At 44.5% G+C, this 12,861-nt stretch overlaps 1 protein-coding gene across 2 annotated transcripts in view; it reads right to left on the reverse strand.

Moving 5' to 3' along the window:
• Positions 1–12,861, reverse strand: part of Nfx1 (nuclear transcription factor, X-box binding 1) — a 63,038-nt gene that overhangs the window by 6,580 nt on the left and 43,597 nt on the right. The window contains exons 16-19 of one of the 2 annotated variants that reach the window (XM_040740142.1): positions 7,358–7,588; positions 6,739–6,812; positions 4,410–4,511; positions 3,853–3,894 (exon numbers count right to left, since the gene is read on the reverse strand). In XM_040740142.1, the coding sequence (XP_040596076.1) occupies positions 3,853–3,894; positions 4,410–4,511; positions 6,739–6,812; positions 7,358–7,588 (449 nt within the window). Of the gene's footprint in view, positions 1–3,852; positions 3,895–4,409; positions 4,512–6,738; positions 6,813–7,357; positions 7,589–10,919; positions 11,458–12,861 lie in introns of those variants that run through there. The other variant, XM_040740150.1, reaches the window with a different exon arrangement.

Consider the following 12,861-nt stretch of genomic DNA (forward strand, 5'->3'; position numbering starts at 1 on the left):
CTGGGACTACAGGTATATGCAGCTATACCTGGTCTTTTGGATGTTTTGTTTTGAAACAGGGAGAGTATATGGCAGGATGGCCCTGAACAGCAATCCTCCTGCTTCAGTCTCTCAAGCACTAGAATTATCATATCTCAAAACCAGCCAAGCAACCAACCAGTCAGCAAAAACCACAGACACAGACAGACAGACAGACAGACAGAAGACACAGGTAGACACACACCCTAAGTAAGCAAGTAAACAATAAAAACAAACACCCAAACCAACCAAACCCAAAGCTATTAGTCTCTGGAGCTATTACAAGGGTTACATGGACACAAATACTGTGATATTGCCATCAGTGGAGCAGACAGCTGAGATGCCTAAGTAACAGTCATTTGGGCAGCTTATTTACTGGGGACATGTGAGACAAAGGAGAGAGTCTCATCCTTCCAAGACAGAGTGGACGGCATGAGACTTTACTGCTTCACTCCAAATAGTATGTAGTTGGGGCTGAGAGACAGCAGCTAAGAGCACTGCTGTTCTTCTAAAGGGCTCAGGCTTGGCTCTCAGCACCCATAACGTGGCTCATAACCATCTGTTACTCCAGTTCAGGGGAGTGGATACCCTCTCTGGTCTCCATGGATATACATACAGGCAAAACACCCATACCCAAATAATGGTATTGTTTTCATAGAAAATATGCAAAATAGCTGGGTCTACATAAGTAACACAGCAGAGAGACGGATGGCCGAGGGAAAGGCGGCTGGTCTTCAGGTCAGTGGAATGGTATGTAGGAGATGACCTTCTCTGATGCTTAAAATAATGAAGCTGGAGGGATGCTCAGGTCAAGAGTGGCTTGTGCTCTCCTGGGGAACCGGAGTTTAGGTGCCAGCATCTGTGTGATGCCAGGTTCTCAGGCACCTGCACGTATGCGACATAAAATCAGACACATACATACAATAAAAATAAATCTTTTAAAAAGGAGTAAGGGGGCTAGAGAGATGGCCCAGTGATGGGAGATGCCATTCTGTAAATCTGTCTCTTATTGGTTGTTGAATAAAGCACTGTTGGCCAATAGGGAAGCAAGATAGGTAGGACTAGGAGTCAAGGAGGATTCTGGGAAAGAGAAACACAGGGAGCCACGATGTAGCTGCCATAGGGGTAAGAGGTCCGGACCCCTTTCTCCGGTAAGAGAAATACTTAGATTAACAATTATGGGGTAAATACTTAAGTCAGAGCTAGCCAGTAAGAAACCAAGCAAATGGCCAACAGCTTCATAATTAATATAGTGTCTTGTGTATTATTTGGGGACTGCAATTGTGGCAGGGCCCAGGCGGATGGTGGGGCAGGCTGCACTCTACAGGCCAGTGATAAGAGCACTTACTGCTCTTGCAGAAGACATAGGAGTGGTTATCAGCACCTACAACCATCTATAATTCCAGTTCCAGGGGATCTTAGCCCTCTTCTGACATGTGAAGGCACCAGGCATACACACAGTGAAAATACACACATGCAGGCAAAGCACTCATACACATGAAATAAATACATCTAAAAAATAACAGAAAATAAGGGTCAAACAGTGCTAGTGCATGCCTTTAATCCCAGCACTCAGGAGGTACAGACAGATGGATCTTCATAAGTTCAAGGCCAGCCTGAAAAAATGTGATTTGTCAGAGGTCACACGCTCTGTGAATGTATGATGTGAATCCAGCACACAGCTCTGAGCAGCACTGACGGCTTTTAGTTCTGTCTCTCAACTACAAACAAGGAGATGTGGCTCTGGAGGTCCTCTTTGAGTCCACTGCATTAGTTACTTTCTAGTTCACATTTTACAGATGATACCCCCCCCCAAGACAGGGTTTCTCTGTGTAGATTTGGAGCCTGTCCTGGAACTCCTTCTGTAGCCCAGGCTGGCCTCAAATTCAGAGATCCGCCTACCTCTGCCTCCTGAGTACTGGGATTAAAGGTGTGTACCACTAACCTGGCTATAGATGATTCTGAAAGGACAAGTGCTTTAGCTGGGGGGTGGTGGTGCGTACCTGTAATGCAAGCACTTGAGAGGCAGAGGCAGGTGGATCGCTGAGTTTGAGGCCAGTCTGGTCTACAGAGTGAGTTCCAGGATAGCCAGGGCTCCACAGAGAAACTCTGTCTCAAAAAGACAAAACAAACAAACAAACAAACAAAAAAACAAAAAAAAGAAGACAAGAGCTTTGAACAGCACTACTCAGTAGAGTCAAATCGAGGGAAATGAGGGACAACTATATATAGTTAGAAGCATAACTAAAATGAAAAAAAAAAAACAATTCCAAGTTCTGAAAAAATGTGTAGCAGTAGGAATTACTACACTGCTAGAGAAGGTACAATACAGTTTGGCAGACTGCACAAGAACCGAACATATGCATACTCCGTTAAATCAGCAATGTTACTGTTAAGTTCACATTTAACAGAAACATGTATTGCCAAGTGAAAGTGGCAGCTAGCCATGGTGGTACACACCTATGATCCCAACATCCTAGCTCTTAGGAAGCAAAGCCTACATGGGGAGTACAAGGTCAGCATGAGTTACACAGTAAGACCTTGTCAAACAAAACCCAGATAGCCAGCCAACAAACCAGGGCTGGGAATGCCGTTCAATGGTACAGTCTATAATTCTAGCACGAGCCGGGGTGGGAGGAGGGAGGTAGAGACAGAAGGAAGCTTGGGATCTCCGAGCCAGCCAGTAGCTAAATTGGCAACCTCTAGATTTAAGCAGAGACCTGGTCTCAAGAAACAAAAAGGATCCCAGAACTCTGGAGGCAGAGGTAGGTGGACCTCTGTGAGTTTAAGGCCAACCAAGCTTAATGTTTGACTGGTGTAAGTAAGGCCCTGAGTTTGCATCTAAGCATTGAAAAAGAAAAAGAAATGGGTAGGGCGAGGGATTAGGGTGAGAGACGCAAAGAAAACAAGATCAAAACTGTTTTGAGGGGTATTGTCCTAGGGAATGAACCTAGGGCGTCATGCATGTTAGCTAGCTCTACCGCTTTGCTACAGTTTCAGCCTTTTTTATTTTGAGACAGAGTCTCAGTAAGTTGTTCAGACTGGCCTCAGATACACAGGGCTGCAGTCTCCCAAGTCCTGGGGTTACAGGTTTGCAGGCAGCACCATGCCTGGCTTACACTGTGCATGCAGAGGTTGATGCTGGGCATTTTCCTTCATCAGTCTCCACTTTAGTATTTTATTTTTTGAGACAGGTTTTCTCTACATAGCCCTTGCTGTTCTGGAACTCATTATGTAGACCTGGCTGGGCCTTAAACTCACAAAGATCCACCTACCCCTGCTTCTAGAGTGCTAGGATCCACTTTTTTTTTTTCTTTTCGAGACAAGGTCTCTCTTTGAACCTGGAGCTTGCCAATTTGGCTCCTGGCTGGCTAGGAGATCCCAAGGGTCCTTCTGCCTTTAACCCCTTACCCGCCCCCATGCTAGAGTTACAGGTGTGTGTCAGCATGCCAACTTTTACGTGGGTGTTAGGGATCTGAACCCAGGGTTTTATCTTGTGTGGCAAATGTTTTATAGACTGAGCTATCTTCCCAGCTTCTTATGTTTCAACATCTTTTAGAGCCTCTTATCTCTGCTGGGATTAGGAAGTTGGCCAGTCACAAAATAAGCATGTTGAGGCATATGAAAGATGCACCACACCCAAAACCACACAGCTCATGTTTCTAAACATGCTGAAATTACCCAAGTGGTTTATCTCAGACAGTTCAACTCTAATGACCACATTCCTCTGCTGACAGCAGTTAAGACTCGGAACAGAGGCAGGGTGATGAAGGGTTGTCTCCTCCCATCAGTCCCACAGGGCTCAAGAAGTAAGAAGCTGCTGAAACCACTTACTTTCTCCTTTCCAAGGCAGAGCACTCCTCATCACACTGCAACCTTGGAAAACAAATGAAACAAAAGTCAGGGCACAGGCTCTCTAGCTCCCATCTAGTAAGAAAATCTCAGGTAGACTATGTCAAAATATAGCAGCTTTTTAAGGCCTGGAAGCAATTATGAGGCTATCTACTTATCTTACTATCTTCCCTAAGCCCCAGTTCAGAGACGGCCGAAGGACCCCTTCTCAAGGGGTGATGAGCAGGCCTCACAGGAGTCTAGCAGTCCTTTGCAGGCTTGAGGTTGCCCCCCACTTCCCTTTCTAGGTACAGCCACCACTTTGGATCCTGGTTCTGTGGGCTGGACTAGACAAATTTAGGTCCCCGTTGCTTTCTCTGTCCAATCCCTGAAGTGAGGCCTGGGAAACCTACTTTAGTCTTTGCTGTGTTCCAAGCAGGACTCACTGTGTTGTGGTGGAGTGTCCTGAATACCAACTGTCTGAGGCGCTACCGTGGAGGGCGGGGAGAGTCCCTGTAGAGACTGATGAACTGGAGAAGGGAGACCACTTCCAAAATTACCTGGCTTGCTGAACTTCCTTCTTGGTAATGAACTTGCTGATCTCTACTGACTCTCCAAGCTTCATGTCCATTATTTTAGAGGCCATAGAAATAGCAGCTATTCTGAAATATAGAAAAGATACAAAAGGTACTTCAGCATCATTAGACCCTGCCCATGCTAGGGACACGGGCGCTTCCTTCAAAGCTCACCTACCACAAGACAGTTCTGGGACCCTGGAAGCTCATCTGTCACTACACGTTCACTGTAGCACTACAGGGGAACTACAGACACGCTTATGGTTTATGTCCTCAGTTTGATTCTAAGCAGCTGCACAGGAAGGGAAGAGTTAACACAACTTTCTTTTCTTTTTTTCTTGTTTTTTTTTTTGAGACAGGGTTTCTTTGTGTATCCCTGGCTGTCCTGGATCTTGATTTGTAGGCCAGGCTGGCCTCGAACTCACAGATATCCTCCTGCCTCTGCCTCCTGAGTGCTGGGATTAAAGGTGAGCCACCATCATGGCTTTAACACAACTTTCTATCTCCAGAGCATTCAGGCCAGACATGGTGGCACATGCCTTTAATCCCAGGCCCTGGGAGGCATCGGCTGGTAGATCTGTGAGTTCCAAGCTAGCTTAGTCTACACAGTGAGTTCAGGTCAGCCAGAGTTACAAAGTAAAACCTTGTCTCAAAAGCCAAAAACCAACATATAAAACCAACAATTAGTCAACCAGATATCTATGTAAGCCTGTTGTCATATAGCTATGGAATACCTTCACATATAGTTAAGAGATATACATGGCCAACCATTCCTTAATACTTCACCTCTGTAAAACCACATGGGTGTCAATACTTTAGGTTATAAGGATATCTACCAGAATAATCAGAAATCCCATGCTTGTAATGAGACAGAGTACCTTAGCTGTGCCACCAACAAAAAAATGTAGAATAGTAAAGCAGTTTACCTAACTTAAAAGACATTTTCCTTTCTATCTCATGGTGTAATTAGATGAAAAAGAGGAGGAAAGAGTTGGAAATGAGGAAGTGAAGTATTTCTTTTACAAATTAAAAGCAAGAAAAGGCATTTAAATATAAATATACATATATACATAAATATGTGTGTGTGTGAGAGAGAGAGAGAGAGAGAGAGAGAGAGAGAGACAGACAGGGACAGAGAGAGAGAAAGAGAGGTTTTATTAGAAAGGAAAGGGGGAAGGAAAGAGAAAAGAGGTAAAGACACACAGAGACACAGAGAGAGGACAGAAGAGAAGAGGGGGCGCCTCAGGGAAAGAGAGCAGGAAAGAGGAGCGAGCAGAAAGAGCGACATTAAGTATTTTAAAACATTATTATTGGCCGGGCGGTGGTGGCGCACGCCTTTAATCCCAGCACTTGGGAGGCAGAGGCAGGCGGATCTCTGTGAGTTCGAGGCCGGGCTGGACCGATAGCCTCCGAAACAATACAGAGAAACCCTGTCTCGTAAAAACCAAAAAAAAAAAAACCAAACCAAAAAAAAAACCCATTATTATTGTATATACATGATGTGTGTGTGTTGGTAGGGCACACATGTCACGATGATGCACATGGAGGTCACAGGACACTGGAATTGTTCTCTTTTTCCTTCTTCAAGGCCCCAGGGCTGGAACTCAGGTTTGCAGGAGAGCCTTTGCCTCGTGAGCCAGCTCACCAGCCCAGAAAAAGCCCCTTAAAGCCCCTCGGATACATTAGAATCATCTTTTTTCTAAAGATCTACTTTCATTTTCTTCCGTTTATGTATTTAATTATTGTGTGTATGTATGCCATGTGATTTTGTGGGTGTCAGATGAGGCCAGAGCAGGCACTGGATTCCCTGAAGTTGGAATTATAGGCAGTTGTGAACTGTCTGAGCTGGGATCTGGACTCAGGTTCTCTGGAATAGTAAGTGTTCTTAACTGTTGGGCCACCTCTCCAGCCTAGATGTAAAATTCTACTTTAAAAACCTTCCAAAGGACTGGCAAGATGGTTCAACAGGTCAAAGAGCTTGCAGCCAAGACTGACAGCCTCATTTTGATCCCTGGAACACACAGAGGGGAGAACCAACTTCCCTGAGATGTCCTTTTACTTCCACAATGCATGGTGCCATGTGTGTGTACACACATGTACATGCATGTGCACACACACAGATAATACATGCAAAATTTTACAAAAAACAAATTCCAATTAACGACAAACATCACCAAGTTCTTAGGGCCGGAGCTATAGCTCAGTGGCAGAGCATCAATTTCCCCAGCACGTGCAGGACCCTGGGCTCAGTCTCCAGCATTAACCCATGACTCCCTGTCAAGCACACCGATTTCAGTCCTTACGCAGCACTGACCTCTGATAGGTGCCGGATGCTTCGGAGCAGATGACCGTTTCTTTTCTCCTCCCACACTCACACTGTAACTCCACCTGAAACAGTAGTGAGCAGGGGGTGACTCATCCCGCAAGAGAACTGTGAGAATCAGGCAGGGCTCCCCTTTAAAGCCCCTCCCAAACCACAGCATACAGAGAAGAGTCGGCTCAGCTTCTCCAGAGACTGAAGAGGCTAACCACCGAACATGCAGACTGAACGCCCCTTTCTGGAATGTACTTCTCTTATTCCCAGTTGAAAGAGCAAACCTGGAATCTGGGTTGCACACTTGGCAAAGGTCCAACCAAGGTCCAGATGACGCCTCGGCTCTCATCTCCTCAGTGGCCCTTGCTGATCTCTCAACCAGACTATACCCCCACTTACCTTCCATGAGGGCATAAGTACTCTCTGACACCAGAGTCCTAATTACCCGGGTCCTCACTTAGCTATTGTCTGTCCTATCATATCTCTTGTTCACGAGGTTTAGTGCCTCCCAGTATCATGCAGACTGTACCATTTCAATGGTGACTTGCACTTCCTAGATGCATATACAGGGGCCACTGCGGTCAATTCTGAATTCACTAGCAGCTGAGTCAACACTTACCTTGGCTTTACAAGCTGTCACAGGGCAGGGTAAACTGAGGTGGCAGGGTGCCATACATGGGTGGCCACAGTCAGCTCTGGGTGTGGTACAGGGCTGTTTGCAGGCTTCATCCACAAGACATTCTCCTTTGTGACAGAGTCTTTGACATTTGTGCATCCCACAGGGTAGCATGGCATTGCAGGGTAATCCGCAAGAGATATCAACCAGGTGACAGGGAATGTTGTTTCGTAACTAGGAGAGAGAGAAGCAGCCAAATTCTCATCTTTGTGTGTGTTCTGGGTCAATTTTCACTCTTAGAATGCATTCTTTTACCTTTTACTTTTTGCAGTACTGAGGCTGAATTGAGAGCCTCATGCATGCTTGGCAAATACTGTAGCCCTGAGCTATGTTCTTAGACCTTAGACTCTTCAGAAAATGAGCTCCTTATTTTGTTTTGACATATGTTAATTTAGTGTGTGTGCCATGGCATCCATGTAGAGGTCAAAGAACAGTTTGCAGGAGTTGGTTCTCAGGCTTCCAGCATGAAGGTTCCAGGGACTAAACTCAGGTCATCAGACTTGATGACAGGTGCCTTTACCTGCAGAGCCATATGGCTGGCCCTGTTGAGGAATTTTTGAGACAGGAACTCCAATAGCTCAGGTTGACCTAAAACTATGCAGTCATGGGTGGCCTGGGATTCCTGATTTTGGGATTCTATTCATGTGCCATAGTGCCTGGTTTAAATAAATTTTTCTTTTTGAACTCAAAGCACAGAGATCCACCTGCTTCTGTTTTCTGAGTACTGGATTAAAGTTGGGTACCACTATACACATCCATAAAGATAAAAACAAAACAAAACCAAAAAACCAAAACTTCTTTAACTGAAAACACAATTTTCTTTGTTTTTGAAACAGGTTTTCCCTGTGTAACAGCACTAGCTGTCCTGGAACTAGCTCTGTAGACCAGGCTGGCTTTGAACTCAGAGATCCACCTGCCTTTGCCTCCCAAGTATAGGGATTAAAGGTGTGCATGACCACTGCCTGGCAACAGTTGATTTTCAAAGTCCAGTGTCCTTGCCAGACAGTGGTGGCGCATGCCTTTAATTCCAGCACTCGGGAGACAAAGGCAGGTGGATCTCTATGAATTTGAGGCCAGCCTGGTCTACAGAGCTAGTTCTAGGACAGTTAGAGCTGTTACACAGAGAAAAACCTGTCTTGAAAAACCAATAGATAAACAAACAAATAAATAACGTAAAATAAAATAAGGTCCAGGTGTCCAAGTGGGCGGGGGAAAAATGGAAACTTTGCTTAAGGATAAAGCTGTGGCAGCAGCCACACGTGACCCAACAAACTTCTTAATAAATGGGTAATAAACAGATGAGACCAGGTAACTAGGGAATAGTTTTGAAATGCTGTAACCATGATGGTGGTACATGATTAATGTCTGAGTACAGTTAGGATGACTGAGATTGAAATCAGCCTGAGCACAAGACCCCGCTTTAACATTTCAACTTTCCCTCCCTCCCCCCAGAACCTCTAGGACAAACTAGAATGAGATGATGCCATCACCCAGTCTCACAGGTCTCTGAGTTGAAAAACCAACCCTTATATGCTAGGACAGGGATGCTCTTGGCACTGCTGCAGGGCTGAATTACATGATTAAATATTCAACTATTCCATCACATCTCCTGGCTGATGGTCTCTTAACTTCAGGTAACCCTGTCATAAAGAAACGACAAGCCAAGGATTGGCAAATTGGCTAAGTGTGTAAAAGCATATGCTGCCAAGCCTGACGAATTGACTTCAACTCTCAGGACCCATACAGGAGCAAAGAGCCAACTCCTGTAAGCTGTCATCTGACCTCCACACATAGCTCTGTGGCACACAACCCTTGCCCCCTCACTCTCACTCACACACATAGAAATGTAACTTTTTTTTATTTAAAGATATATTTATTACATATACACTAGATTGAATTGTAGATGGTTGTGAGCCACCATGTGGTTGCTGGGAATTGAACTCAAGACCCCTGGAAGAGCAGTCAGTGCTCTTAACCTCTGAGCCATCTCTCCAGCCCGAAATGTAATTTTTAAAAAAAGATTTATTATGCATACAGTATTCTGCCTGCATGTATGTTTGAGAAGAGGGCACCAGATCTCATTGTAGATAGCTGTGAGCCACCATGTGGTTGCTGGGAATTGAACTCGGTAAACTCTGAGCCATCTCTCCAGCCCACAAATATAATTTTTTAAAAATGAAGATGTAACAGGAACTCTCAACTCATTTTGTTTCTTGGGAAACTACCTGCTTCTAGGCCTCCCATTGTTGGAAAAACACTGGAAACTTACTACTAGATCAAAGGTTTTCTTTCTTTTTGGAGACACGTCTCTGTGTAGCCCTGGCTATCCTGGAACTCTGTAGACCAGGCTGGCCTTAAACTCACAAAGATCCATCCGCCTGCCTCTGTCTCCCGAGTCCCAGGATTAAAGGTATGTACCACCATTGCCCCGCTGAAACAGGGTCTTATGTAGCATAGGCTGGCTTTGAACTCTTGATCCTCCTGCTTCTACTTCCCCAAGTGATGGGATTACAGGTATGTGCTATTATGCTCAGCTTCAAAGTTACTTTTATGTATTCACTCAAATTCCTTCAAGAGCCGCTGAAATTAGGAAACAAGTTTTATCCAGTAACACCTGCCTTTTTATTTTGACATGAAATGAAGTCTGTCTTCCTTCAAGTCAGCCTTTCTAATGCTGAGATCACAAGCGTTTACTAACACGTCCAGCCCCAGTGACATCCTCCAGATTGAGAACACACACACTCCCAATTGCTTTGGAATTAGGGATACATTCTGCTTATGTTCTGCGCTCTTGTTACCCATTACTGTCCATTATAGTGTTGTTTCCTCTCGAATGACTGTCTTTGGCAGATCTATCCCCCTAGCACTCCACACTCTTCACAGCACTGTACTTACAACTGTCTGCTTCTGTCTACCCACTCATCCCTGAATGATGGATCCACAAAGGCTAACTTCTGAGTCATCCCATACCTAGTCTATTACCTGATATAAAGTAGGTATTCAATTATTTACCGAATAAAGATAATACAAATATTTTATAGCAGATAAGCTGACAGAGAAAGTAAAACCCACAGACTAAATCTAGTGGCACATGCTTGCTAGGAGGGTCAGGAGTCCAAGGTGTTTGGCTACATGGCAAGTTCAAGACCATTTGAGCTATATAAAATCCTGCCTCAAAGCAACCAAAAAAAAAAACCCAATAAATTGAGAAGGCACATGAAGGACTATGACTTAAGAACCACCACAGGAAATAAGCACAGGAAAAATATGTCCATTAAAGATAAAAGAACATTGAAAACGTGTTACAGATATCAAGAGTTATAAAGAGACAAGGGCAGGCTACAGAAATATATCATCTTGGGAGCTGGAGAAGCACATGCCACACATCCCTGGTTGTACAACAAGATGTTAAAGAACACTTCTTTCCCGGGCTAGGGATACAAGCTCAGCACAGGACCCTGGCCATGTCTGTTGCTATGATAAAATAGCCTGACAAAAAGAAGCATAGAGGAGGAAAGGGTTTATTTGGCTTACAATTCCAGGTTACAGTTCATTATTGCATTTAAGTCAAGGCAGGAACTCAAGCAGCTAGTCATATCCAGTCAATGGGAGAGAGAAATGAATACATGCATGTTGCTTGCTGCTCAGCTGCATTTCTCCATTCATACAGTTTAGGATGTTCTGCCTAGGGAATGGTGGGCTGTGTCTTCCTGCATCAATTAACAATCAGACTAATCCCCCCCCAGACACACCCACAGGCCAAAGCTGATCTAAGTAACTCCTCATTAAGATCCTCTTCCTGGGTGATTCTAGGTTGTGGCAAGTTAACAGTTAAACCAGCACAACCCACCCCTTGTCAAGTTAACACACAAACATATCACTCTGAACAATAATTTTACATTGCTTGACCCCAAATATCATGGTAATATCTTAATATAAAATATAGTCCAACTCCAAAAAAGCCCCCCAAAGTCTTCAAAAATTCCAACACTTCAAAAGTCCAAAGTCTCTTTAAAAGTCCAAAGTTTCTTAATTGTGAGTTCCTGCAAGATAAAAAACAAGTTACATACTTAAACATTCTTATTCCAAAAGGGAAGAACTAGGGCATAAAAGCAGCTATACTAATAAGGCAAAACCAAATCCTGCAGCTTAATGTCCAAAACGGGGAACTCAATCATAATGTAATCTTCCAGGCTCTAGAGAGCTCAAGCAGCCTTACATCTTCAATTCTGGTATCCACAGGGCACACAGCTTCTCTTTTAGGCTGGATCCATCCACACCAGCATTTCTCATTGTTGGACACTCTGAAGTTCTGGCTTCTCCAATACTGTGGGGCTGTCATTGCAACTGAGGCTTCCCCTTCATCAGTGGCCTCTCCGGTGCTCTCTGTAGGGATTTGGACCCTGCCACATGATGTCTGGCTTCAGCTGTTCTCCATGACCCCTTTGTGCCTTCAAAACCAGTTACCATGTGGTAACTCCTAGAACGTCAAGTTCTGCTGTAGGCTTGAGACGTAGCCTGGCCCTGGACAACAGCTATCTATATGAGCTTCATTGTGCTGACCCCAGGGAAATACTTGTCTCTAGGAGGCACAGAAGGGTTTGCCCCACTGGTGCTATCTCTTCTCAATCATGGCTTTTCTTCAGCCCCAGTCTGATCAGCACACGGTTTATTAGCCAAAAGAGTACATGAAAAGCCCAATTCCTGCTGAAGTCCTTGCTCCCAGCTGAAACCTCAAGAACCAGACTCAAAGGGAACACATTTCTTCCAAGCACCTACTAGAACAGCCCATTTAGCTCTGTCAACAGCATTCAATGGCTTGTGGAGCCCAGTTCTAGAGCCTCCCATATATATTCCTCCCCCTCAAACATGGCCAGGTTTATCACAGCAACAACCTTATTCCTCAGTACTGATTTTGGCTCTAGTTTCATTTATGTTGCTGTGACAGAATAGCCTAAGGAAAACCCCAGTGGTTTTTGGCTTGCAATTGCAGGTTAAAATCCATTACTAAAATGAGCAGGGGAGAAACTCAGCAGCTGGTTACACCACATCCACCATCACAGAAGGAGAGAGTGCTCCCAGCCTGGTCTCTCCACCCTTACATGGTCAGGACCGTGTGCCGAAGGAAACTGGCTTCCCATCAGTTAAGAACTGATAATCTCACAGGCTAATTAATCAGTCTAAATAATTTCTCATTAAAACTCTCTGCTCTGGTCATTCTAGGGTGTATTAAGTTGTGTTATTCAAAACTAATCAACACACCCAACGCGTGCAAAGCCCTTGGATTAATCCCCAGCATAGCAAACAAAGAAACTGTTTTTGTACCAGAACAGTATTTTCTTAGCTATCTGTAATAAATATGCACTAACAAATTGTAACTTGTGTGTGTGTGTGTGTGTGATCACATATGTGCCACGCTGCCTGTGTAGAGGTCAGAGGACAATTGG

Source organism: Mesocricetus auratus, unplaced genomic scaffold (assembly GCF_017639785.1).
Source record: "Mesocricetus auratus isolate SY011 unplaced genomic scaffold, BCM_Maur_2.0 Super-Scaffold_6730, whole genome shotgun sequence".
Classification (NCBI taxonomy): domain Eukaryota; kingdom Metazoa; phylum Chordata; class Mammalia; order Rodentia; family Cricetidae; genus Mesocricetus; species Mesocricetus auratus.